General features: G+C 48.0%; 1 protein-coding gene across 1 annotated transcript in view; it reads left to right on the forward strand.

Moving 5' to 3' along the window:
* EPHB1 (EPH receptor B1) overlaps positions 1-25,334 on the forward strand; it is a 392,210-nt gene extending 366,876 nt beyond the window's left edge. The window contains exons 13-16 of the mRNA XM_087824947.1: positions 11,801-11,950; positions 18,147-18,340; positions 20,382-20,537; positions 23,871-25,334. Of these exons, the coding sequence (XP_087681073.1) occupies positions 11,801-11,950; positions 18,147-18,340; positions 20,382-20,537; positions 23,871-23,979 (609 nt within the window). The 3' untranslated portion in view covers positions 23,980-25,334. The remainder of the gene's footprint in view (positions 1-11,800; positions 11,951-18,146; positions 18,341-20,381; positions 20,538-23,870) is intronic.
* The last annotated feature ends 1,570 nt before the right edge of the window (positions 25,335-26,904 follow it).

The following is a 26,904-nucleotide window of genomic DNA, read 5'->3' on the forward strand; positions in this document are numbered from 1 at the left end:
GGAAGGACAAAGAAGATGCAAGCAGCATCGGCTAAAATCTAAATCACGTTTAGGAGTATTGCACCCCAAGACAGGGCTCTGTAGTACAGGGCTAGGAGGGCCAACAGAGTCCAAGGCCCAAAGCATGAGAGACTAGAAGCAACCACAGGCCCTGGGCCCATGATCCAGCCTCCACCATGCTCTCAACACCTGTACCTGGTTTCTCGTCAGGCGCCTCCTCCAGTCTGCTCAGATGCTCTTCAGAGCCTCTGCCACCCTCCTTGTGTTCTTACCCAGCCCTGCACTCTCCTCTCCCAGCAGCTGGCTTGGCTTCTTCTTTTATCACAGTACCCCTGAGCTTCCACATGCTGCTCAGTAACTGTTTGTGGAGTGAATAAGAAATTAATTAATGAGTGACAAACATGTCCCTAGAGATCTAAGATACCAATTAAGACAACAGTCAGTGTAGAATGGAGCAGGAGCCCGTGTTCCCAGGAAGCAATATCGCTGTTCCCAAGGCAGCTGGGTTCTCCACAGTAGGAGAAAGAGATCCTCAGTTTCTGCTCTTCCAACCCAGATCTGACCCTTTCCTTGTGGTTCTTAGTGACAATTGTCACCAGCCCCACTCATCAGACTGTGGCCATCAAAACCTCCCATTCCCTCCTCCTCACTTTCTCCCAGAGGAGGCAGGGAGAGAGGAGTTTATTGGTTCAACCAGGAGGGTCAACGCATCTGAAGAAAGGGACCTAAAGAAGTTTCTAGAATGCCATATGTGAAAAAGGTTATTTTGCTTTTATTTATGAAAGCAATGCTAAAAACATCAAAATATAAAAGTGTGTTTAATGTAAAAAGTGAAACACACTTCACCTTTCCAATTCCCAGAATTCACTGTCATTAATAGTAGGATGTGTTTCCTTCCCAGCCTTATTGTGTATTGTGCGTGTGTTTATTTTTTTGTAATTTTTATGGTCTCGAAAATGGTCTCATACTATACATACCGATCTGTTCATTGACTTCCTCTGTTATTTAATGATGTACCATGAACGTAACCTCTTCCCCTCTTAGTACCTTACCTCATGCCTTTGGAGAACTTTTGCTGCTGCCTGTAGGTTCCTCAGGCCCTTTCTCAGGCATCCTTTGTATGAATGAACTGTAGAAGCTGTTTAACATGCTCTTTGGGGATGGCCATCTAGGTGGCTTCTGATGTATTATTTCAAACAGTGCTTCAATGAATCTTCTTGCATAGATGTTTCTGTACACTTGTATAGATATTTCTGTAAAGGAAATTTAAGAAGAGAATTTGCTGAGTCAAAGAATTTGCACATTTAAATTTTTAAAAATAATTTCAAACAAAGAAAAGTTTCAAGAATCAGGATAATTTACAAATAACATCCATATAACCTTTGCCCAGATTTTTTTTACCTATTATTATTCTATTACCCCATTTCTTTATTATTTGCCTGCTCCCCACCCCCACCCCCAAGTATTTTTTCTAAACTCTTGGCAGATGTGTTGTAAATATCTGTATATTTCCTGTATATTTCCGTATTTCCTAAGTATAGGGATATTCTCAGTGATTTAGCAAGGATAAAATAGTTTCTCTAATCTTCTGTTTCTATTCTAATTTTAATTGATCCCAAAATGTGCTTTTTAGCACTTTTTCCTTCTAGTAAAAAAGGGTCTAGTAGTATCTAGTCTAGGATCAGATATTGCAATTTGTTGTTATGTTAATTTAGTCCCACTTAGTTTGGAACATTTGCACAGCCATGTTTTTGTTTGTTTTTATCGTATTAACATTTTTAAGAATACTGTCCCTTTCTCCCCTGGGCTCTGTGTGCTCTCCCCTCGTGAGCAGGCCCAGGGTATGCGCTGTGAGTTGCAGAGGATGGTGTGTCCTTCTCGGGTATCACATCCGGAGGCACTTGATGTTCATCTGCCCCCGGTGGTGATGTTAAGAATTGCATATTTTAAATTTCGGGAGAAAAAGTTGATTTCCCCAAACCTTTTGCCAATTTAGACTCCTGCCACAGTTTGTGAGGCTTCCCCGTGTCCTCATCACCCCCACACACACACACACACAAGGGGCCCTCAGTTTTCTTCGCTTACTCTTTCACTTACACTGTGTTGTTGGTGCTTTAACAAGAAACCAACGAATGTTTTTTCTCGTTTCACTTGGAGGCACAGATCAATATTTTTTTCTCACAACAAAAATCCCCCAAACACCAAAAATACGGCAGACTCACCTGGTTTTCTGTACCCCAAAGCTCCCTGGGACGTGGACAGTCTGGGGGTGATGACGGCACAGGTGGAATGAGACCCTTTCTGAGAGTTTGGGGCTCTGTGCTCTGGAAAGTGCAACAGAAGCCAAGTATTTTTCCTTCTTTGGGAGGGAAAAGATGCCACCCGCCCTCTATACACAGGGACACACATCTCCAGTTCTGGTTTCCTTCTTCTTTCCTGTTACCCGCTGTGGGGAACAGGCAACATGGAATGGAAGGACCTGGTGCCAAGTGCCCCTCCACTTTTTATAAGATGTGGACTCATGGCCACTCTCCTCTCCTCCCCAGCTCCCAGGGTCTGTGAAAGAAATCTCAGGGTCCCTGGTTGATGTCACTGATGGGGAAGGTACACAGGAGGCAGCCGGCCTCCCTCCATGGTCCGTGGGGCTGCTCTGCCCTTCCCCGGCCGTCCCTCACTGCCGCCGGCGGCAGGCAGGCACCCAGAGGCCAGGGCCCGTGCCGGAGGCGGGTGGAGCAGCCTTGCTCGCTCGCTCGCGCATCTCCAGCTCCACGGGCATCAGCTAACAGCTCCTCATCCGCCCTCTGAGATAATTAAGCATTATTATCCCTATTGGCAGGTGGAGACAGTAAGACAGAGTGGTTAAGTGACTTAGTTATAACTGTCGGGGTTGTTCGAGGGAGAAACCGTGCCAAGAAGGGGGTACAGTTCAGGAGGCAGGAGAGCTTAAGCTATTTAATGTGAATGATTATTTTTAAATAGCTGTTGGGAGGTGGGGGCAGGAAGAGAGACTAGAGGCGTGGCTGGCGGACGTTGGTCAGGCACCGGTAATTACACTGTGAGTGCGGAATATGCCGCTGTGCCCCCAGAGTGGGCCGCCGCGGACAGGCTGTCAGACGCTCGCATCGCGCGGAGAGGGAGGAGAGGAAATGGCAGGCTGTTGTCACCTCAGGGAGGACAATGGAATAAACTCCACAGGCCTCCCCCACAGCTGGACCGAGGGGTCCGAGAGGCCAGCCTCGATCCGCAGCCAGAATCCGCCTGACCGAGCAGCCCCCATCTCTCGCTGCTCGCTCTCAGGGGGAGCCCCTGCCAGCCACATTGCCATGGGAGGTGTGGCCCTACCTCAGAGCCCCACGAAGCCCGAGTGTCCTCCTGCATGCGGGGACCTGAGGGTCATGGGAGACACATGGGGCAAAGGTAGGAGGGCTATCATGGCCTCTTGACAGAGATAGGAGCCACAGAGACATAGGGGCATGTGGGAGAGCCTGAAAAAGAACACTGGTCTCTGGGCTGCGCCTGGGACTAGGAGAGGATAGCAGTGAAGCAGCAGGGATGAGGGACTCCAGGAAAAACCACATTTCCTGACATGTTCAGAGAAGCAATGGATACACACTGGACAAAGGCCAGGACAGGAAGGGCAGACAACGTGGTGACCATCTAACCTCCTCCTCAACCCCGCCTGTCTACTGTTCCCTGGTCCTCCTTGCCAGCCTTGTCATCTAAAGGGCCTAAAGGCTCACCTTCCCACCACTTCTCCCTGGAGAGTGAGGAGGTTTTGTTTCAGCAGCAGAGCAGACACATTCTTGCCCACCAGGTCTCTGATGGGCACTGGCTCCCTCTGTAGGCAAAGACTAAAGCCCACTGGGCCAGCTCATCCAACCATTCTCTTCAGGGGCAGACTTTTCTTTTTTAAAATATGTTGTTATTGATTTCAGAGAGAGGAAGGGAGAGGGAAAGAGAGATAGAGACATCAATGATGAGTCATTGATCCACTGTCTCCCACATGCCCCCTGCCGGGGATCGAGCCCACAACCTGGGCATATGCCCTGACCAGGAATTGAACTACGATCTCCTGGATCATAAAGGTCAATGCTCTACCGCTGAACTACGGCGGCCAGGACAGGGGCAAACATTTCAGGTAGACTGATAGCAAGGCCCAGGCTTTGGGGATTGCGCAAAGGGAGGCCAAGCCTGAAGCATCACCGAGCTGATTCCCTGTGAGATTCCCTGGAGAGTGCCCTCCTCAGGTCAGAAGCAGTATTGTTTCATTTCCCTCCACTCACCCTGGCAGAGCACACCCACTGCCTGCTTCTCTAATGAATAAAGGCAGCCAGTGAATTATTTAGCCCTTGTCTCTCCATCCTTTCTTTTTAATTATAAGCTCTGGACGTGCTGTGTGATAAAATAATAATAATAAAGCCTACATCTCAGCCATCAGGGGCTATTTTGGGGGTGAGTAGTAAAAGACAGCTGTTTGCCTTGACAGTGTAGTACAGAGAAACAACGTCTGTTCATATTGAACAGGGTTTTTGTTTTGTGTTATTTCCCCCAGCTGGGAAACGTCACCAAGTGGCCTTTCTGTTCTTCACACATGAAACACATACTATCATCCGCATATTTTTAGTTAATTTATGTCCAAATAGGCCTTTCTCTAGCTGCTGGAAAATGATGTTTGGGCTGCAATTACCTTTCCCAGCATCTCACAGAAGGGTTTCGGTGCCCACAAAGCTCAGGGGAAAGGCAGCAAGGACCCCGCAGACTGTAAATCTCTACATTTGTAGTTATTCAAATCACATATTTTATTACTAGTACAAAATACATTGTGCCATTCATTTTGGAGGAGCAGCTAATGCTTCAAGAAAAAAAAGCTTTGAAAAACATTCTATTTAGAAACAATTTTGTCTGCAGCCAATGCAGTGTGTCTTGTGGGGTTGTCTTTTCTCCCAGCCCCTTTCTGTTATGTGTGCCATTTGCATGACAAATAAGACCATCCTCTCCAAAAGCTCACCTGTTCCCACAGCCTGTTTTCCACCTCAAGTTCTAATTCTCTGTATGTTGCATCATAATCCTTAGCATGGTAATAAATTACAGTGTCACCATCAAGATTGTGGTTTCTGGAAAGAAAGAAGCAGCGGGGCCAGATGAACTCTTTCAGAAGACAGAGAGACTGTTTTCATGCAAATTCCTGGCATCCTGGGGAACTAGGAACAGCCTCTTTATTAGATAGACTCAGTTGCGATTCAGCAGCCAGAAGCCATTTCCACTGGCTGTTAGAAGCTGGTAGCATTCGGAGAAAGATAACCTTTTAGGCGGAAACTTCTTTTCCTTCTTGGCTGATACAGGCCTTATCTGGAAAAATCACTCTGCTGATTAGATTGGGAGGAAAGGGTCAGTGTATTTTCAGCATGGTTTTAAATAGAGACATTCATTCTAAAATACCTTCTTAATTTAAGGCAGTGGACAGTGACTGGGGAACAGGAAGAGGGTTTGTCCCATGGATACACTCCGAGGGCAGGGCCATCTGTGTCTGAACTGTTTACGAAGGGCATTGCAGAGCCCCTCTCAGGGGCAGATGCCTCAGCAAGGCTGGTCAGCCTCATTGCCAGGTCACTGCCCCAAGGGGAGAATCCTGTGGACACTGCAGAGGGGTCCTTGCTATGCACTGTGAATTCAGGTCTCCCTCCATTTCCCTTGGGCCACAGACATAACTTGATGGGAACTTTGATGAAGCCAGTCGCTGCCTTTTTTCCCCATTATTTTTTTTCTTTTTTGTATATCTTTACTGATTTCAGAGAGAGGAAGGGAGAGGGGGAGAGAGATAGAAACATCAATGATGAGAGAGTCATTGATTGGCTGCCTCCTGCATGTCCCCTACTGGGGATCAAGCCCGCAACCCTGGCATGTGCCCTGATAGGGAATTGAACCTTGATCTCCTGGATCCTAGGTCGATGCTCAACCGCTGAGCCAAACTGGCCAGGCTCCCTATTATTTTGAGATCTTTTGAACTTTAGTTCAGTATTGGCAAATATTTGCTATATATACCACTTCCCATTCCCTTACTCTGGGTAGACGTCGCTCATCAGGCATGGCACTCTTGCTTGCTGAGCCCGGAGGAAACCTCAGAATCCTTCTCAACCCAGCCACTAACAATGACCAGAGTTGGTATTCAACATGAGACCTCACTCAACCTATGACCTATGCTTGTTGACCTATGGGTTACTTATCCTAGATAAGTAACTTATAACTTACTTATCCTAGGGTTGATCTGTGCCAGTGGTTCTCCATGTGTGGGAACCATACTGGGAATTTGTTAGAAATGTAAATTCTCAAGCCCTACCCCAGAACTAGTAAATTCCAAGGTCTGGGTTATGGCCCTGTGGTGTGTGTTTTAACAAGCCTTCCGGGAGATTCTGGTGCACACTCGAACTTGAACACCACTGCTCCAGGCCAGTGGTCGTGACTAATGACTGCACATTAGGATTCCCTGAAGCATGCTAAAACCTACCAATGTTTGAGCACCACTCTCAGAGATTCTGAATAAATTAACTTCCCCAGTGTGATACCAGTGGGCAGCCAAGCTTGAGAACCACCAGAAGAAGGGTATTGACACTGCCTTCAGCCTCCTAAGCTTGGAGTGGCCGCCTGGTCTGGGACCAGCAAGGAGGAGGAGCTATGGTGGCTCCAGCAGCAGCAGCAGAGCTGCTTTCTATCTTGTGTCCTCATGCCACATCAGTGGCAGTACCTTGGTGCTGACCCTGGAGTCCTCACCCCACAGCACTCACATCGCTAGGCAAAGGGCGGTTCTTCACTGTGTAGACTGGCCTGCGTCTAATCAACTGTACCTAAGAAATATTACTGAGGCCTCTGTGGTTTATCTGCTGGGCTTCAACCTAAATGATTGAGGTGTCCCTCACTCCCCCATCCCACTGCCCTCTAATAGTAATTCATGGTGGATCTGCCACCTGGGAATTTAGCAACAGTATTTTTAAACTAGTGCCTGATAACATTATATATACTCAATATATTAGTTTCCCAAGGCTGCTCTAACAAAGTACCACAAATTAGGTGGCTTTAAACAACAGGAATTTATTCTCTCACAGTTCTGGAGGCTAGGAGTCCAACATCATGGTGTTTGCTGGGTGATGCTCTCTCCTAAAGCTCTTGGGAAGAATCAGTTCCATGGCTTTCTCCTAGTTTCTGGTGGTGGTTGTCAGTTCTTGGCATTCCTTGGCTTCTAGATACATCATGCTAATCTCATATTATTCTCTATAAGGTGTCTCTTTGTCTTCACATGGCCAGTCATTGGACTTCAGGGACACTCTAACCCAATATGGTATCATCTTATTTGGTTATGTCTTCAAAAGCCAAATTTCCAAATAAGGTCATAGTCACTAGTACGGGAGTTTAGAACTTGAATGTATCTTTTTGAGGAATGTAATCCAATACATAAATTGTTGTTTAATAATAACATATAATAACATTAATATACTGGGTGGTTTATATATATATATATATATCATGTTGGATCTTTACAGTCATCCCAACATGTTTTATATATTATAAGCTAATAGAGAGTGGGCATTATGAAATCCAGAACCTTGCATGATGCTCTCAGTCATAAACCTGTCACTTCAAGGGCATACCTCATGTAGCATGATCCAATATTTGGTAAACGACTCCGTGATCATCACACTCGATAATCATGGAGGTCTGGACTCACGTTATATCCCCACTAAGACTTTGTTTCACACAGATGGCAGAGAAGAGTACTGTAGCGATGCCCAGATACACAGAAGTGTTACCCTTTGGGCATATCTGGGATAAGTAACTAGCAAGGGGAATCAGCCTTTGCTTAGACTTTGGCCTGGAAAACTCCATAATTATGTGTGTTCTAGAACCAAAGCTATAAGCTGTGCCTATGTAATCTCACTGTGCCAAGACAGTGAGCAGGATGGGTGGCATCACTGCCACATCCCCAGCAGGGTGCTGGGCAGAGTGGGTGCTGCAAAGATGCTTATTGCAGGCTAGCTGATGCTGAGGGACTAAAATACCTCTACATAGATCTCCACCTGCTGGCATCACATCTGCTAGCAGGTGTGGGTGTGAATTACCAGGAGGTAACCCTGAAGATGGTTGTACTAGAATTAATCTGCTACCAGATATCTTCTCTTTGTTTATCAACTTACACACACACATACACACACACAAATGCACACAAAATCTTTGTAGTTTGTCTTATACCTGAGTTAAGGCATGATTATTTCTGAAGCAGTGGATTTCAAACTTTTGGAGAATTTCCCAGCAGCACAACCATTCAATGCCAAGCTGTGTGTGGAAGGTCAGTGTATGAGGTCATTTGGAGCTCAGAGCCCTGATGGTGGTGAGGTACCTCTCCCTCCTCTCCCCTTCTCCCTCCCCCATGCCCCAACAGTGACCCCCTGCATCAGCTCTAGGGATACCTGGTCCCTGCAGAATGTGGACTGTGCCCTCAGCATCCTAGGGGAAGTGAGTCCTCTGGTGCTTGGAGAAGCCCCATGCAAGGACAGCCCCTCTTTGCCCACATGGATACAGATTCCTTCCCAGGGAGCCTCATCTACTCCTCACCCCCACCCCTGGAGAATTATTCTCTCATGTTCCTTCCCATTCAACAGAGCAGACCACTCCTCTGTGCCCTTCCTCATGACTGCACAGGAGAGACCTGGGACTCTTGGAGCATTTTGCAGTCAGATGAATGCGCTGGCTTTAGGCCTGGTCCAGGTTTCTCTTCCAGTAAGAGGACTCCCTTCCTCTGCAGAAACCCTCCTGCTGCCATCCCATCCCACTTCCTTCTTGTCTAGTCCCCTCTATGGGGTGGTCACCATCCTCTAAATTAATAGAAATCCTTTCACATAATCAGAGGCAAGTTAAATAATCATCACCGTAAGTTATTACCTCTGAGCATCAGAACACAAGGCTGATGATAGAATGTTTGAAAGCTGGGAGGAAAGTTTAAAATTCCCAGGAAGGATAGCACCTGTCTCCTGACTTGGGCCTTCCTTTCGTTCTGCCTCGGAGGTCAGCATCCTCTGCTCTCTTGGCTGAGTGGGAGAGCCGGTCATGACAAGCTGTCACCTGCCTGTCCAGGGCAGCTCTTCTCAAAGGCTCTGCCGCCTGCTGGGATGAGGGGCTGGCAGTGACAGGCCCAACTCTGTGCTCAGTGAGGCCCAGCAGCACGAGGTGGCAGGAGGGCCGAGGCGCCCCACCAGTGGGCCTGGCACGGCCACTTTGCATGCGAGAGGAGAAGCTCCACAGCTGTCACTGGCAGCCCCTGGGGTCCCCTCCAAGCTTGACAGAGAGGACACCTTCAGACTCCCAGATCGCCTCTTTGAAATTCAGAAGAGCTTCGCTATCATTCCCCCTCCCAGCCCCCTCTCTCTAACACATACACACACAAGATAAGCCATGACTGTCTTGACTCACAGACCTACACGGCCAAGTTTTTCCCTGTCTCTCACCAAGACATATATTGGTAAGTTCTCACCCAAAGTCCACTCTCATTCCTCCCCCTCACCCCTCACATTCCTTCCCCTCTCCTCTCTCTCACATACACAGGGACACTAATTAAACTCCTGCTCTCTCCTACCTCACTTAACCCAGGTATTATGAGAGAGCAGAAACCCCTCTCCTTCTCTCCCCTGGGCCAGGCCCTCTCCAGGTGTGGCAACACCCCTCCCCTAATGGCAACATACAACATGGGGCCCCTGAGCTATTGGACCCTGGCCCCCAGGTGTTTGACAACTCCTGGTTCAATGGATGCGTTTTCCATCTTTTTTTCCCAGCCATGGGTACCATGTAGATAAAAGCAGAAAATTAATTCCCATTCTGGGGGGTGGTGAGAACAGCACGTCCTGTTGCTCAGCAGCTCGAGCCTGCTCTCCAGGCATTTGTCATGTAGCTGGTGGCTGGCATTTGAGCTGAGGACATCTCCCACCACAAAGCCTGCTGTGGTCCTTGGGGACAGTCAGGACTGTCTTCTCTGCAGAGAACTGGATGTGTGCCTGGGGAGGTCCAGCAGATCACCTTTCTTCTTCCCAGACCCTGGCTAGGAGTCCAGATAAAAATACTTTGCAGTTTGCTCCTTTCTCTCTGCGTCATCTCAGCTTAACCACTTATACATTTTTAAGGGATTTTAGCTAAAGTCCAACATGTATCTCTGGTGGTTTGAACAGATCGTGAGAACGGTCAGAATAAAAATAGCCTCCTTCCGCTGAAGCTCGAGGCAGAGGAGAAGGGAGCGAGGGAGCGCAGGTTTCATGTATTATGGGGGCGGAGTCCAGGCATCACAAAAGGGCCGTGGGAGTAAGAGCCTGGTATTTGCATGAAGCATTGACTATGAGGAGCATATTTGTTCCAGAGAATGGTGAGTTTGGGAGGCAGCCTCGGCGAGGGCCCCCGCTGTACCCCTCTAAGTGGCATCAGTGTCCTGCAGGGCGAGGCCTGCCCCCACTCGCCTCCCTTACTTCCCCTTGGGAATCCATGCTTCAGCCACCCTGCTTCCTGCCCTCGTTCTCTCACTCACCCCAGCATCTGCACAGGCTCCCCCGCTTGGACTGCCCTCCTCTCCTCATTGTGCCCAATTAGCCTCTACTCGTCTTCTAGCACTGAGCACAGTGAAATAACAGTTAAGGTGCACAGCACTGACCCTCTACCCCAGGCCCTGACCCAAGCACTGTAACCCACTTAATCCTCACAACCACCTGACTATGTAGGTGTGATCACCACCCCCGTATTGCCAATGAGAAACCGAGGAACAGAGAGGTTAGGTAACTTTCCCCAGGTCACACAGGCAGAATGGAGCATTACTGGTATCCACACTCGACCAGAGGCTCCAGGAAACTGCCCTTCTGCCTGTTCCCAGCCACCATTCCTGCCCCCCTCCTGTGCTAGGGAGTCTCCTCTGGTTCTCAGCACACCCTGTATCCCCCTCAGCCTCACTCTCATCATTTTTCATCTTGTTAACCATACATTTAAAGTTTCTGGTTTTTTTATCTGCCCCCCATCCCCTGTGCAGCTTAAGGGCAGGGCCTCTGGCCTGCTCATCTCTGGGACACCAGCTTCTCGGAAAGGGCCCAGCACAAAGCAGCGCTCTTTGCCTGTCTGTGGACTCGGCAAATGAATGCATGGATGGGTATCATCCCTTCGGTAAACACAATAGGCCAAGGCATGGCAGACACTGGGGGCCAAGCAGGGAGCCAAATTGGGGCATTCAGGGTGGGATTGCAGGGCAAGAAGGAGGAGACGTAAACCTAAGAGCTGCCCTTTAGCAAAGTGTATCTGCAGCCTCTGGGTGCAGACATCCACGGTGGGGCAGGGAGGACCCAGGCATCCATGGAGACCTCAGCCCAGGGCTGTCACAAGCTGCAGAGTGAGGAACACCTCCCCCCTTTTTTGTTTGTTTTGCTGTGTCCTGACCCAAATTTTGTGGCTCGTGTAGCCAGTCTCAGGTTGTATGGAATTTCACACAATAGGGCATTTGTGTCACCTGACAGTGACATTAGAATCAGTGTGTAGGAAATCAGGGGGCAGGCATCAAGATTGGTGCCCCAACATGTGGCATAAGACCCACACAGGACACGCAGGTCTTTCTTGAGCAACTTCGGTGCAGTAATGGAGGCCTGCCTGCGGGCCACCGACTCTCCTGGCTGTCATCATTCAGGACACAGGAGAGCAGGAGGTGGAAAGACGTGTGTGCCGAGTTATTTTCATCTGTCTTCAACTAGAAACCGAATGGTTCGACTGACCTGGCTTCTCCTTTTTCCAGGGAGGCAAGATCCCCGTGAGATGGACGGCTCCGGAGGCCATCGCCTACCGCAAGTTCACATCTGCCAGCGACGTCTGGAGCTACGGGATTGTCATGTGGGAAGTCATGTCATTTGGAGAGAGACCCTACTGGGATATGTCCAACCAAGATGTGAGTGTCAGCAGCCCCTGATTGCCACAAACCCCCATCCAAGGGATCTCAAGCTCTCCTAACTGTTCTCAGTTCTGGGCGTCATAAAACGGGGACTTGAGGCTTTCAGAGGAAAAGATCCAGGGACCCCTTTTGCACCAATGTTTGAAACAATCAAAGAGCTCAGCAGGTAGAGGTGACAGTCCCAATTTCCCCAAACCCTGTAAAGGTGCGCAGGTCAACCTAGGAGACAGTGGGTTGGTTCTCAACGGCTGTGGACCATGAATAGACCAGGCCCAAAGTGAAGCAGGAGATTCTCCCGTGCCTCAGAGCACCCAGCCTGCATGTTCTCCTCTCACCGTGCGGGATGGAGGGGAAGCAGCGCTGGTCTGAGGGCGCTGGGGCCTGCTTTGCCTCTGGGACCCCCACCTCTCCTCTTTAAAGAGAGGAATTGTGAAGGGTCCCCTTCCCCTGAGAATCCATTCTTCTAGGAACCCCCATCATCTATCAGTGAAGGAAGAGCTGAGCAAGTTTCCCAAAGCTGGTCAGATTCAGACAGGCCCTGGGAGCGGGACCCTGTCTGAGTGAAGGTCATCAACTCCCCTCCAGGCTGCCCTAAAGCGACAAGGAAGGAAGGAAAGAGAAGGACCATCTGAGATGCCTCAAGTAGAGGCACTGGGGGTGGTCCGGATGGGACTCTGTGCTCCATCATTTACTGAAAGGTTGGAAACCTTTTGAGGATGACTCACTTTGATAAATCTCCAATCACAAGTCCTACCTGGATTTCCACACTGTCTTGGACCCTGGACTCTGGCCCAGGACCTGCTCCTCCTTTGTATTTTGAATACATATGCTTCCCTTAGAAGTGAGGGGGTTACTGTTTGCAAAGCCTGCACCCCTCTCTTTCCTGCTTATCACCTGTCTGGTGGGGTAATGGGGAGGGGGAGTTATTACCTTCCTCAATTTACAGGCAAAAAAAAGCAGGGCTGTTCTCAATTCTGATCGCCAGATGGGGCAGCCAGCCCCACCGTGAGCACCTCCGTGCCTGGGGGGGCTCTGAGGCACTGGTAAAGGAGGTGTCTGCCCTCAGCCAGCCCTCTACCCAGCCAGAGGTTCAGACCATGGCAGTTGCTCAGAAGACTGAGAAAAGTGGCGATCCGGGAGCCCTGAAAACATTTTCCAATGAGACAAAAGGAGAGCTGAGTGCTGCTATGACCGTGCTCCCCACCCCCAGGGGTCGAGGGGCTCAGCCCAGAGCGGGTGAGCTGGCTGCATCCCACCCCGGTCCCAGTGCCAGCCATTGCGGCAGTGGTTCTCCATTATCTCTGATTCTCCATGCTTCACCTCTGCTCCGCGAGCATGGCGAATCCGCAAGCATTGGAATTAACGCCGAGGCTGCTTCGTGAAATCAGTTGCACCCCAATTTTGCCGGTAACATCAGTTAGATGAATAATAAATGTTAGTCAGAGAAAGCAAACCCATTTTGTCCTGCCCAGAGACTTTAATCCGATTAAGAACAATTCCGCACACACAGAATGGATTATGAAACCGTCTGACAGGCGAGATTCGACATTCAAGATATTCTCAGCAAATGCCTCCACCTATGCTGAAAGCAAATGGAATTTCTGATATTATACTTCCAGAATTTCCAAATCATTTATTCAACAAAGACTCCTTGTATGCTAATTGTGACAAAGTATTCTGCTTGTGGCTCTATACATGGGGGGGTGGCACATACATAGGGTCATGGGGACATTTGGGTGGGGGACGGCTTCCCAAATATTTCACGCTTGCACTGGGCCTCAAAGGGAACAAGAACATCTGCAAAGTAACAATTTATTCTAATTTTATTGCATTTCTCTGAATAAAGCCCCTAAGCATTGTCCCAAGTACCATTCTGCTCTCCGCAGAAGGTGGGAGGTGACTTTGGCCCATTCAGAAAACATCTTAGGACCTGGCTTGCGAGAGCCAGGAGGGGCTCCCAGCAGCTGGGCTGAAGCCGCACTCATCAGAAACCACTGAGGTGGTGGCGGTAACAGATTTTACAGATGACAATTGAAGGGCTTTAAGAAAGAGAATTGCAGAGGCAAGTCGGAGTGCTGGTAATTGGGCTTCCGGAGCCCAGGAAGGTCTTTGAACGTGTACAGAGTTTGTCAGCCGGAGAGGGAACTTGGAAGTTCTGCTGCTTGGATCTGATTGACAGAGATAATGAGAGCGGCAGTGTCTGCGGAGAGGAGCTGCTGTTTTATTGAAACATCAGAGCTTAACTTAACCCCCTGTGCCCTGGTTCTTCCACTGCTCTGAGCTCCTCCACTTCACTCTCCAGGTACCGCCCACTGCCCAGCTCGCTAATGGGAAATGCATGTTTGGGGGCAGTCTGGAGCCTCCACTGAGGATGCCAGGGCAAAGGGAAGGGCTCTGCTCTTGCAGAGGAGCGCCAGTCACTTCATCAGGTGCCCAAGGCACCTGGGGTCACACCACATGCTCCCGTTCCCACCCCACCCCCACACCTGCCATCTCTGGGTACAGGGGAACAAAAGCAGCCCCTCTCCCCACCCCATCCCTGCCCCTTTAGGCCCCAGGGCACTGGCTTACACTGACCTTCAAGATGACCCAAACAGTTGCTGCAGACCATTAAAAATGAGCCAGCAGCCTGCTCAGGTGACAGTTGCCCAGACTGGTTCTCTCATGGGCCACACCTTCACTCTTACCAGCTCTTTAGAAATGCTCTTGATCTCATTCTAATCCAGTTTTTCAGCATCCATTCATCTCACCTGTTATGGACCGAGGAGAGGAGCCCAGACTCACTCTGACTTTCAGTGTTGCTCAGTAGAGCACTCTATGTCTCCAATCTTGGGCCACACTTTCCACACAATTCAAACGTGGTCACTGGTGTGTAGAGCCATCCAGTGACCAGATTGAAGGTGTTTCTCCATGTCCCCTCCCTGTTTTCCACACCTGCTAGTGAGGGAGCCGTGACAGAGAATGATCCCAAAGCCCCATTAGAGGACTGGGATTATTTTTCTAAGTACTGATGTTTTAATTTGATTATAAGCTATATGCACTCAGAAAATTTGGAAAACACCCAGATCCTTAGAAAGAGGGTCCAAATTCTCCAAAGGTGTAGCACTTCATTGAAAGATTTGAGTAGACAAATGTCATCCACACATGAATTGATGAGCTAGGCAGTTTTTCTTTGGGGGGAAGGGTAAAGGCTTTTTTTTCTCACCGTAAGTACAAGAAGCATCAATGTTCCCAGAGTCATAACAATGAAACTATCTAGAAGAAATGGAACAGAGTCACACTTTGTAAAAATGAGCATGGAAGGAGGTTCACATGCGGTCTTTCTGGGCCTCCCAATGACCAGCAGCAGAACAGTGACCCTCTTTGCAGAGATGACATCTACTGGACTAGACATGGCAGAGAGAATGGCTTCCACGTGACACAGGGAGTCTTTCTACTGCTCACGCGTGCGGCGCTCAGTATATATCACCTCACTGGGTCATCTACTCTTTGTGATAACCCCACCTGTGCAGTTTCAGGAGGCCATGTGACTCTCCCAGATGTCTGGTGCTAATAAGAAATAGAATAAGGATTTGAACCCAGGCCTCCAAGGTCTGTGCCCCTAATCACAGTGCCCTCCGGTCACCAACACAACACGTGCATCTGCTCTCCCTGAGGACCTGCAATGGCTCTTGGATGTCCTCTTAGAAAGAAAGTCAGCACAACAGAGGAAATATAAAAACAAACGCGAGGACAGTCTTCCAAAAACTCCAGTGAGGTAGCCTGCAGAGGAGACAAGGAATAAACAGCTAAGTTGCATTCAGTCTGACGCTCACAGGCAGGAGAGTCAGTGCCTGCATGGGGTCCCCGGTCTCTCGATGCTCCGCCGAGAGTGCTTGGCCAGCTGCTCACACCATGGAGCTGTGTCCCTGCTCAAGGGTCCTGACTCCAGTGCTCCTTCCTCTTTAGGAGAGTAATCTTGTCAGTGGGGAAAATTAGGATTTGGGGCTCTGGCATCAAATAATTTGGGCAGAGATGCCAGCAGTTTAAGGGAATATGAGCTGCCCTGAATTGGTAGATTTTGGGGGCCCCTAAACCCTGTAAGAAGTTAAATTTGGACACTAGCTTCCCCCCCCTCCCCCACTGGCCCTATCTAGCTTGTCCTTAGACAACCCAGAAAAAGCTTGTGGGGCCATTCAATGGGTAATCCCACTGTCTCCACAGGGTGTAGGCACTCTGTGGCAGTGTCCCTTAATCTGGCTGCCTGGAAGGAGCTGGAAAAGGGTGCTGGTTCGTGAGCCAAGTTAATGGGAATGCTGCCCAGCAGCTCATCCTTATGGACCACATGGTTTAGCCCAATCCCCCCGTTTCCTGCTATGAGGACCTCAGGCAGCTCCCAGGCTGAGATTACAATGGCAGCCCCTGGGAAAAGTGGTACTTCGAACTAAAAATCAGACACCCCCGGGATTCGTTCGCAGCCCTGTCATTTACGAGCTGTGTACCCTCAAGCAAGTTACTTCACCGCTTCTGCCTCGAGGGGAAAATGGGGCTAAAATACCCTCCTAAGAGGATAGCAGGTAATCCCATTGACAACAGTTCTGCAAAGAGGAAAATTTGTTGGTGGTGCAACATATTATTCAAAAGTGAATGTTTCCATTAAAAAAAAAGTAAATGTTTTGAGTCACTGATTTTTATGGAGTGACAATATCGGTATGGCTTGTATGCTTGCTTGTTTTCCTGCCACACTGAATAGAAGGAATAATACAGCTTGATTATGTCTAATGACTCAGGTTATCATATTATCTCATGCCCCATCTCATGTTTGATACACTATGTATAGAATTTGTAAAAGTATAAACTGATTGACAATATTCACTTGCTGACCAATTCACAAATAAAAGAAAAAAACCCACAAGCGTAATCAGTCGAAATGAATCTCACATTTTTTAAAGTATAGGTAAAAATACCTGCACCCCAAATTATTTCCTTTGTTGTTTAAGGTGCTTTAACTCTTTATTTTCATATGAAATCAATACATAATTATTACAGAAAATAAACTTACAAACAAGCAAAAAAAAAAAACCCACATAAAATGCATTCACTTTGCTACCTGCCCAGAGGCAACCACCATTAACTCCATGGTATATATCTTTCCAAGGCCTTTTTTATGCGTGTGTATAATTACTGTTTTTTGTTTTGCTTTAATTTTTGTTTTTACACAAAAGCAAGACTATACCATACCTGCAGTTTTGCAACCTGCTCTTTTGCCTAATATTACACTGTGAGTATATTTCCATTTCAATAGGTACAATTTTTGCAACATTACTTTAAGGCCTTGCGTTGAATTCTAGGCTTTCCATTGCGTTATGAGTGTACCATAATAAATTTGTGTAGCACTGGATCATTTACAGTTGTTTTTTTTCTATTACAAAAAGCACAGAGCAGGCATAATTGATTTAAATGAATTGGAAATTAAGAAGTAAAGGGTAAAAAACAGACAAAAGCACTTGATGATCCTAAAATCTTTACAAAATTATGCCCTGGAGTCTGCAAAATTACCAGAACCTGATTATCACCTTGTTATTTTGACCATTTTCATTGTACTGAACCAATCTGTTTAACCAAAGGATCTTCAACCCAATTCTTACTGCTACCTCTTGAAAATTAAAGCAAACGACCCCTAGGAAGCATCGGAAAGTCCCTGGCATGGAGTAGGTGCTGGCTCCAAGTGCTGATTCCTTCCCTCCATTTCTCTTTCCTTAGCAGTGAAAGGAAGAGGCTACCACAGGCTTTGGTGGGTGTCCATTGTAAAGAGTTGCTTTCCTAGGTTTCCCCTGTGCCATTGTTTCATCTGCCCTGGTGCCCCCAGCTGGCAGTAAGGCAGAATTGGATCAACGTCCTCTTAAAGAGAGGAGAAGCTCAAGCCATTCCCCAGCTCTTTCTCCCATAGACAGTTACAGAGGCCTGGTGCGCATCTGGCCCAGCACTGGTGCTGCGGATACAAAGCAACAATAAGATGTGGTCCCAGCTCTCCAGGAGTCCGCAGTCTAAGGAGAAAAGCGAAGCACATGTAACATCCCTTTATGGTGGGACATACAGGAGCACAGAATGAGGGGACCTGGGTCAGGGAGGCTCCGTCCTTGGGGGTTAATTTGTGAATGTATGGCTGGTGGCTTGTCACGAATCGCACCCGTTCCCGTGTATGTCACTGCAGGTCATCAATGCCATTGAGCAGGACTACCGGCTGCCCCCACCCATGGACTGCCCAGCTGCTCTACACCAGCTCATGCTGGACTGTTGGCAGAAGGACCGTAACAGCCGGCCCCGCTTTGCTGAGATAGTCAATACCCTGGACAAGATGATCCGGAACCCAGCAAGTCTCAAGACTGTGGCAACCATCACCGCCGTGTGAGTCTGGTGGCTCCTGGGTATGGGTGGTCTCATAGTCAGGGGCAAGGCCAATAGCAAGACTGCTAGCCTTTTGGTTTATGGAGAGAGAGGGTAAGGTGACTGAGCTTATCCACTAATGGAAGAAGTTCCAAGACTCTTCTCTCCCTTTTTCTCTTGGCTCTCTCTAAAATATTCCCTGCCTCCAGCATGGATTGTAGACAGATGTTAAGAAACCTGTCTGGGTCTACCCCTCTTATTGACCTCACATGAGCTGGGCTTTGGGCTCTCTAATAGTTGTGCGTATCTGATCTGATTGGTATGAGACCCTGCTTCTGGGAGATCCTGTTTCCAGAAGGCACCCCTTCTGTTAATCACACCAGTCTGCTAGGCAGGTGGAGCTGCAGACTTGGAACCTTGACCAACCTATTAGCAGGTAACGGCCCTGATTGCTGGGGGACAAAGAAATACAAAGAAATTAGATCTGTTATGAGCAAATGAACAGAACAATTGCCAACTACTTTCAGCAACTGTCAGTAGTACATTTGCAGTGTTAACTCGTTTATTATTCATCCTTTTAACCAAAGTTTATTGGGTGCATATGTGCTAAGCACTGTGCCCATTGATGACACTATAGAATGAACAAGGTAGACATGGTTCCTGCCCTCATGGAGCCTTGAATCGTTTAGGAATAGCAAACATTAATCAGATGATCACCCCAAAATAGTCACTGTGGCAGGGAGGTGTGTGATGTTTGCAGAGCACACACCATTCTCTGTTTAATGGAGGCATCCCTGATGAGAGCCGAAGAGAGAGAGTGCGTTGATGGAATGAAAGGAAGACAAGAGTAGAGGGGCAAGGGCTCCAGGTGAAGGGCACAGCACGTGCAGAGGCCTGGGGGTGGAAAGGACAGGGCCAGTGTGTTGGGAGTGCAGTTTGTGAGGGGACTGGGTGGTGGCTGAGGCTGGTGAGGTGGACAAGGGCCAGACACTCAGATCCTTTAGGCCCTGCTAAGAATCCTGGGCTCGATTTTCAGAACAATGAGCACCCATCAAAGGGTTTGACATGAGTCAGGGTTGGATGAGGTTTGTTGCTATGATCCTATCTGCATTGTAAAAGAGCATTAGGCAACAGTGTGGAACTTAGGTTGAGGGGAACAAGTGCACATGAGGAAACAGGTAGGAGAACATTGCAGTAATCGTGATAGGGAAGGTAGGGCCCTAAAGCAGGCCCGTGGTATGGGAAGAAGTGGGAGAGTCTGAGCGATTTTGAAGGTTAAATCTTTATGGCTTGGTGAAGGATTGGGCATGGGTGCTAAGGGTAAGGGAGATGTCAAGATGGCACCCTGGTTTTGGGATTGGGTACCTGGGTATCTGCTTTGAAAATGTGCCTGAGAAGATCAGTTGTGGGCCACTCTGTTCTGCTTATTTCAATTAGCTGAGGATGGAACCAGAAAAATAAAATGTTACCAAAAGATGTGGGAAGGTTGCAGTGAACTCTGTGTGTGTGTGTGTGTGTGTGTGTGTGTGTGTGTGTGTGTGTATATATATATATATATATACACACATATATATATATTTTTAATTTATCTTTATTGTTGAAAGTATTACAGGTGTCCCATTTTCCCCCCCAGTTGACCCCCTCCACCTTGCTCCCACCCCTTTCCCAGGCCTTCACCCCATCATTGTCTGTGTCCATGGGTTATGCATATATGCATATAACTTCTTTGGCTAATCTATGTAGTTTTAAAAGCTCTTAGATTTCAGTTTACAAGGGAGTAGTGAGCCTTCCCTTCCCTTTAGACCACATGCTGGTCAGCCACATGCTGGGCTGACTGACTTGTGACAGTGCCCAGAGGCAAAGGGACTGGCCACCTGGCCCCGGGAAGCCATGCCAACTGCCACCTCGGGATTCTGTAAGGAAGGAAGGGTCAGCACAAGGCTCCACTGCCACAGTCATCCCGTCAAAGATGTGGCCCTCCATGGAGTCTGCCGTTGCCCAGAGCATGGCTCTCTCCACACCCCACTACAGCTGTGGGGTCACCTGCTCCTCTGTCTTGCAGGCCTTCCCAGCCCCTGCTAGACCGCTCCATCCCAGACTTCACGGCCTTTACCACCGTGGATGACTGGCTCAGTGCCATCAAAATGGTTCAGTACAGGGACAGCTTCCTCACCGCCGGCTTCACCTCCCTCCAGCTGGTCACCCAGATGACATCAGAGTAAGTGATGAGGATCGTCTCTGTCCAGCCTGAGGGTGGGGGTCAAGACTCCCTCCCTGCCACTGCCCATGGTGCCAGCCCTGATTTCTGGTCTCGGCCCCAGATCTCTGTCTCTGTATGGAACCAGGCCTGGTGGGGGAGCGCCTTGGAACGAAGGGGGGAGGCTGAGGATGGGGTGGGGAAGCTGAGATCGTTCTGGGCCCCAAATGAGAGTCGCTCAGTCATAGCCATATGTCATTTGCCTAATCACCGAGAGTCGCTCCTCCATTTAAGTTTTTAAACTCAGCCCATCAAAGGGAGCATCCAGATGGAAAGAACACAGCCAGCCAGCACTTTAAACAAAGTAGCAGCCAGAGGTAGGGCACTGACTCAGCAACAATTTCAGATGAGGGGGAGCTTGTGTTCGTGCCTACATAGCACTCGTAAATAAGTATACATTTCCACCCCCTACAAATCATTTACCACTCTGCAGCCCCTACAGGACTCTGGAGGAATACAAAAACTAAAATTATTCAAATAAAATGAGAACCAGAAAGGGTCCTAAAGATCCCTGTAGTCCATCATTTCCCCAAGAATGTTCTGAGTAGCACCTATTCTGGGAAATGTTAATAGGTTCTCCTTGGAAAAAAGGTCCCCCGGTCAAATAAATTTGGGAAATACTGTGCACTTTATCACTCTCTTGGCGATTCACGACGCACATTAGCATTGTAAAGGCCATGAGAAACCCTGAAATAAAGAAACCCGTTTAAAATTATTAAATACAGTGGAGCCATATTTTTGAGACGCAGGGTTTGTGGAACTGTAGTTTGAGGAATACTTATCTAGTTCCACCCTTTCATTCAGCCGATTCAGAAGTGGGTGAAGTTGGTTCCTGAAGACTGGGGCTCATGAGCGGCAGAGCAGGCTCAAGCCTGCCTTCCGGGCAGCCAGCGCCGTGTTCTCCCAGCCCACCCCGGGCCGCGGCGGCGCCCATACTTTGCTGCACTCTGGGATCACCGGGGAATCTTTAGAAGTATTGATGCCTGATTCCCACACCTGATATTCTGATTTAATTGGTGTGTGGTGAGGCCTGGGCATCAGGATTTTTAAAACTGCCCAGGTGATTCTATAATGCAGCCAAGTTTGGGAACCACTGAACTAAAATTGGTCTAACGTCTAAAGCTGGTCAAATTCTCAATACACACACACACACCCCAGAGGGGACCTCACTGGCTGCCCAAGCTAAAACGTGTACCGATAGCACCGTTTGGGGGCCTGTAACACACACTTTCCATGGTAGAGGATCAGTCAGTCCACAAGCAGCTGACACACACTTATTGATCACCTGTTTATGTCAGACACAGGGGTAGGTGTGGGCCTTCCCTCCTGGGGTGGGCCACTTGCTGAGTCCCGGGGGAGGGAGTAGTCATTCACCCCCAGCAATTGAGCCCCAAAGGGATGGCTTCTGGGCAGTCGGCCTCAGTCCCTGACTTCTGCTTTGCAGTCCATCTTCCTGGAGTCCAGCTCCACTTCTCTGAGGTTCATTGTCACCAGAAATGATGGCACCTGCACTTCCTCCAGGGAGATGACTTGAATGTACATCTAGTAAACTTCACTAAACTCCAGACTTCATTTTTTTAAACCTGGGTTTATTTCCTGGTGAGACCTAAAAAAGATGGTCCCTGACATTATGAATTATTGTCAGACATCAAAAATAAAAAGGAAGCACTGACGAGTGGAAAACCTGCTTCCCATCTCACAGAGTTCATGTGGATGGCTTAGATGACTGGGGGCCTGGGTGCAGGGACAGAAGTGGGTGCCCATGAAGACGAGGCTATTCCTGCTTCCCCACTGTGGCCTGGCTGAGCACGGGGGCCATCGTCACCTGATCTCCCACAGACAGGAATCAAGGGGAATAATTCCCTGAGTCCAAGAATAGCCACATGAAAAAGAATAAAGGAAAGTGAAACCAAAACTTAAGGAATTTAGCTCAAAGTAAAAAATGTCTATACATTATTGCAGCAATTTAGTTTATTTCTTGAGAAATAAAAGGTGGAAAAAGAACACCAGCAACTAAATAAAATAGATTGCAGGGAAATTTATGAATTTAAAATTCAAGGATGCCTCTCAAAAATGTTTGCTAAAAAGACATGGTCAGTTTAATCAGCCTGTGGGGAGTTGACTGCCGCTGGAAGGAGGGGGATCAGGAAAGCAATAGCACTGTGGATGGAGGACCAGCACAGGGTCCTTCTTGGGGTCCTGGTGCACAGTGTACAAAGTGATCTGCTGTGTTGGAGACCCAGAGTTTTGGGGAGTGTACAGTTAGGACCTTAGAAGAGTTTGAGAGCAGCCCTGCAGGGTGGCTGAGAGCCACCCTGTATTTGAACCCTAGCTCCCCCATTGCTTCCCCACTGTGTGATCTAGGGCATGTTACTTCATTTCTCTGAGCCCTATTTGCCTTATCTGTAAATATGCAGAGAATAATAGTGCCCATCTCATTGGTTTATGGTGAGAAGTAGATGGAATAGCACATGCAAAGCACTTGGCCTGTTGCCTGTCTCCTTGCCTACAGGATGCACATGAGAAATGATTGCTGTTAAATTATTACCATTGAATTTGAATGGCTTGTCAATTTTTACAAAATGCTTCTATAAGTATAAATGAGATAGTATATGGCACATAAAAAGTACTCAAGCAGTGTCATATATTATTATTTTTATTGGCTAAGGAAAGAAGCCTGGGTATCCCCAAAGTCAAATATAAGCCATGAACTCATTCATATTAAGACTCACAGCTCACAGATGAATCTAAACTAACCCCCCTATCCTAAACATAGTCCTTGGATTCCTGCTTGGGCAGATATTTGAAAGTTATTTTGAGATCACCCTCCTTGAAAATTCATGATATTAAAATTCAAACAGAGGCCAAAAATGGAAACTCAGGAGAAAAACATCAGAAAACCAAGCAAGCCCCACATCTTTTCAAACTTAGCAGGTGATCACTAATATAGGCAGAAAGCCACAGAATAACTGAAGCCCATCCAGTGTGTGCTTGGAGTATTAGAAAAAAAAGGCAGAGGAAAGTTCTAGTTTACCTAGGGTCATGCACACAATGAACGGGCTGGTGTGGAACCTTCCAAGATTGTCTAAGTTGGAGGGGACATTGGAGACAAGGGCTACTGCATGGAGAAAGTGAGGTTGGGCAAGGAAATATCTAGGTAGGCATTTGCCAAAGACTCTTAAACTTGGGATCCTTGGATTTTAAACGCTTTTATTTGCCTTCCGTGATGACTTTTGATCTGAAAAGTTGCCTTCACACTAAAGTGCCTTCTTTTGTGTGCTTTTTCCCTCCTAGAGATCTCCTGAGAATAGGGGTCACCTTGGCAGGTCATCAGAAGAAGATCCTGAACAGCATTCATTCTATGAGGGTCCAGATGAGTCAGTCGCCAACGGCAATGGCATGAGAGCTCTCATTTTCTGGGGGAAGGAGAGGAAGGATAGGACCAGACTCAAGGGGGAAGCAGAGGTTGAACACTGTGGAATGTTCTGGATGGACTGGCTTCTCCGCTGAGGAACGGGTCACATCCGTGAAGAATAAACTGGACCTGTTCCTCATAGTCAACCTTCACTTCTCAGTGACAGAAGCATGTTTAAGATGCCGTGGGAAACCAAATAGATAATAATAAAAACACGCACACGTGATGTTCAACAGCAGTGAAGACACAGCAGTAGGCCCCGGGGTTTCGAGAGTACGCGCAGCTCCCCCTCGGTGGGCTGGGGCCATCTGCCCACAGGAAGGAAGGGAAGGAGGTGGAGGGAAGGAACCGAGCAGCGTTCCATTTTCTTCCTCGCCAGTGACATTCTTTCCTTTTCTCCTTCTGTGCTCCTCCCCGAGAGCCCTCTCCCTTCTCCCACATCCATCTCCCTTGGCTCACGACTCGTGTAGGGAAGTTTCTTCAGACAAACCCCAGCTCCTGAGTCTCCAGATGTCGTTCTGTCAGTTGCCAAAGGACTTCGCTGACCACTGCATGGGGGATCCGACCAATTCAATTTAATGTCTTCATATTGAAGAAGAGATGTACCTTCAATTGAAAACCTTGTTTTTCTTTTGTTTGCATTTTCTGCAAAAAGGAAAAAGAAACCACAAATTGGAAAAAAGAAAAAAAAAAAAAAAAGAAAATCCTGTTTCCGTGTGTGCGTGAGCACACATCTGTACGTCTGCGTTAGAGATGACTGTGCTTGTTCGTGACAGATGCAAACAAGGGAGACCTGGGAAGTGTTGGCCCTGGAAGTGGGAAGGGGCCGGGACGTGCTGGTTTGGTTTTCTGGTTGGCCCAGTCGGCCTGTTGGCTCAATGGGGAGAGAGGGTAGGAAGAAAAATAAAATGAGATGGGGGAAAACTCTCAAGAGCTCGCAAATTCAGACAGGAAACAGGTGAGTGGTTTGAATTGGAGGCAGTGTGGGCCATTCTAGGATGATCCTGACTGATGAATTGTTCCTGGTAACATGTGAAGAGAAGGAGAAGGAAAGCGTTTCTGGAGAATGTTCTTCCACGTCCTGGAAGCTGCAATTCAAGAGGTGGCGAGGGAGGATTGTTCTTACCATACCCGTGGACTGGCTTAAGCCGTGTGGCATCCGAGGAACGTTTCCAGTGTGTCTGTGTCTCTCTGCATTCCTTCGTGTACCTCATTGTTCGACTCACTTTTGTAAATTCCGCCTAACATTTAAATATTTTTAATTTCTCCTTTTACCTTAATCTCCTTGCTAATTTTATCTGTCTAATTAAAATGAGCAGAAGCATGTCTGGGTTTACATAGAATGGTGTCGGAGTGTGTGTTCCTGGACCCCGCTGGGTCTGTGTCCAAGTCACGGGAGATCCCTTAGCAAATGTCCTTCTTCCCCCTAACGTGAGGGAGGGTACGCATCGGGCCCTGTGACGCCTGAGAAGCAGAATATATCAGAATCACTCTCACTGATGCGACCCCAAAGGAAGAACCAAATAAATATGGGGCTCTGGAGTCTCAAATGTGCAGCTTTAAGGAGTCACTGGCAAATAATCATAAGCAATCACCGATAATATGTGATCAGCCCTGATTTCAGTTCACACAACTGCATTTGAGAAAGTTCACATCTAGGCCAATTTAGTAAGAGCCACTAAAGACTATCGCGGTGTGTCTGGGTATATGCAGCTTACTTGTGGTTTGTCTGTGTACATGAATTTGGAGAGAGGGTTGTGAGGCAGTAAGAGGAGCTACGCTTCTCACGTAGCTTATTTCATACGTACCTAAGGTGAGACGAGCCTTTTCCTCCAGTCCTAGGTAACCTTGTACTTGGGGAGGTCCTTACCTTCAGAAGCCCCTTAAAGGGGCTCACAGCTCCGAAGCAGGGGAGCCCCTTCTTAAAGCACCACCCTTGTGCTTAACCCCGGGGGACAGGAGGAAAAGGTCCAAACTGCCTCAGCAGGTTCACATATGGTTGCCAGGGACCCCAGTCCAGCCACATATTGGGTAGAAGAGACAATTTTCCCTAACTAATAGCTTGCCAATTCCATGCACAGTTTGCTAATTACCCCCAAAGACCTCAATCCGTGAAGTGTCTTACAAGCCTAGGCAATTCGGCTAATCTACTCTCAATTTTCCACAGCAATGAATTTTAATTTATCACCAAATTTCTCAGGCAGCATTTTTAACCCAAAGTCCTCACTGTGCTTCCACCAATGGCAGCCCACCTTCTGGCTGCAGACAAAGCAAGGTCAAGGTGAAGGTCGTGCCACACCCTTTGGTTTGGTTTGGTTTTACCATAAGACCCCACAAAAGAGGGAGAGAGAGAACTCAAAGTGATCAAAGAGAAAGCATCAGGGGTCAGCAGAGCTAAGGCCAGGGCCTCCAAACATAATTCTCAGTGGGAGGAGCATGACAAAGCTCTTGACGGGCCCGCAACCCCCGTAGGCGCTCAGCACAGCTTCACATGCCAGGCTTCCCCATCCCCAGCCCCCAAAATGTGGTGTCTCTCTCGTGAGTGAGACATTATGCCTTCCCTCTGTAGCATGAAGCCAGTCATTAACCTTTCTGAGCCTCAGTTTCCTCACATATATGATCAGAGTGATAAATACCTTTGATGGAGACTATCTAACATTCCTGAGCAGGTTCTCTTTGCCAGGCATGTTCTGAGTACTTTACATAATTAACTCTCTTCCTCACAATTATTTTGTGAAGTCCTAGCAGATACTGTAGTGTCCCCAGTTTTCAGATGAGAAAACTGAAAGACAGACCTTGCCTGGATCACACAGTGGCAGAGTCAGGTTTTGACTCAGGAATCGGACTCCTTGCTCTTAACTACTATCCCAGTGGGTCTCACACTTGAGCCTGCATTAGCATTACCTGGAGGGT

This window comes from Miniopterus natalensis, chromosome 15 (assembly GCF_054644295.1).
Source record: "Miniopterus natalensis isolate mMinNat1 chromosome 15, mMinNat1.hap1, whole genome shotgun sequence".
NCBI lineage: Eukaryota > Metazoa > Chordata > Mammalia > Chiroptera > Miniopteridae > Miniopterus > Miniopterus natalensis.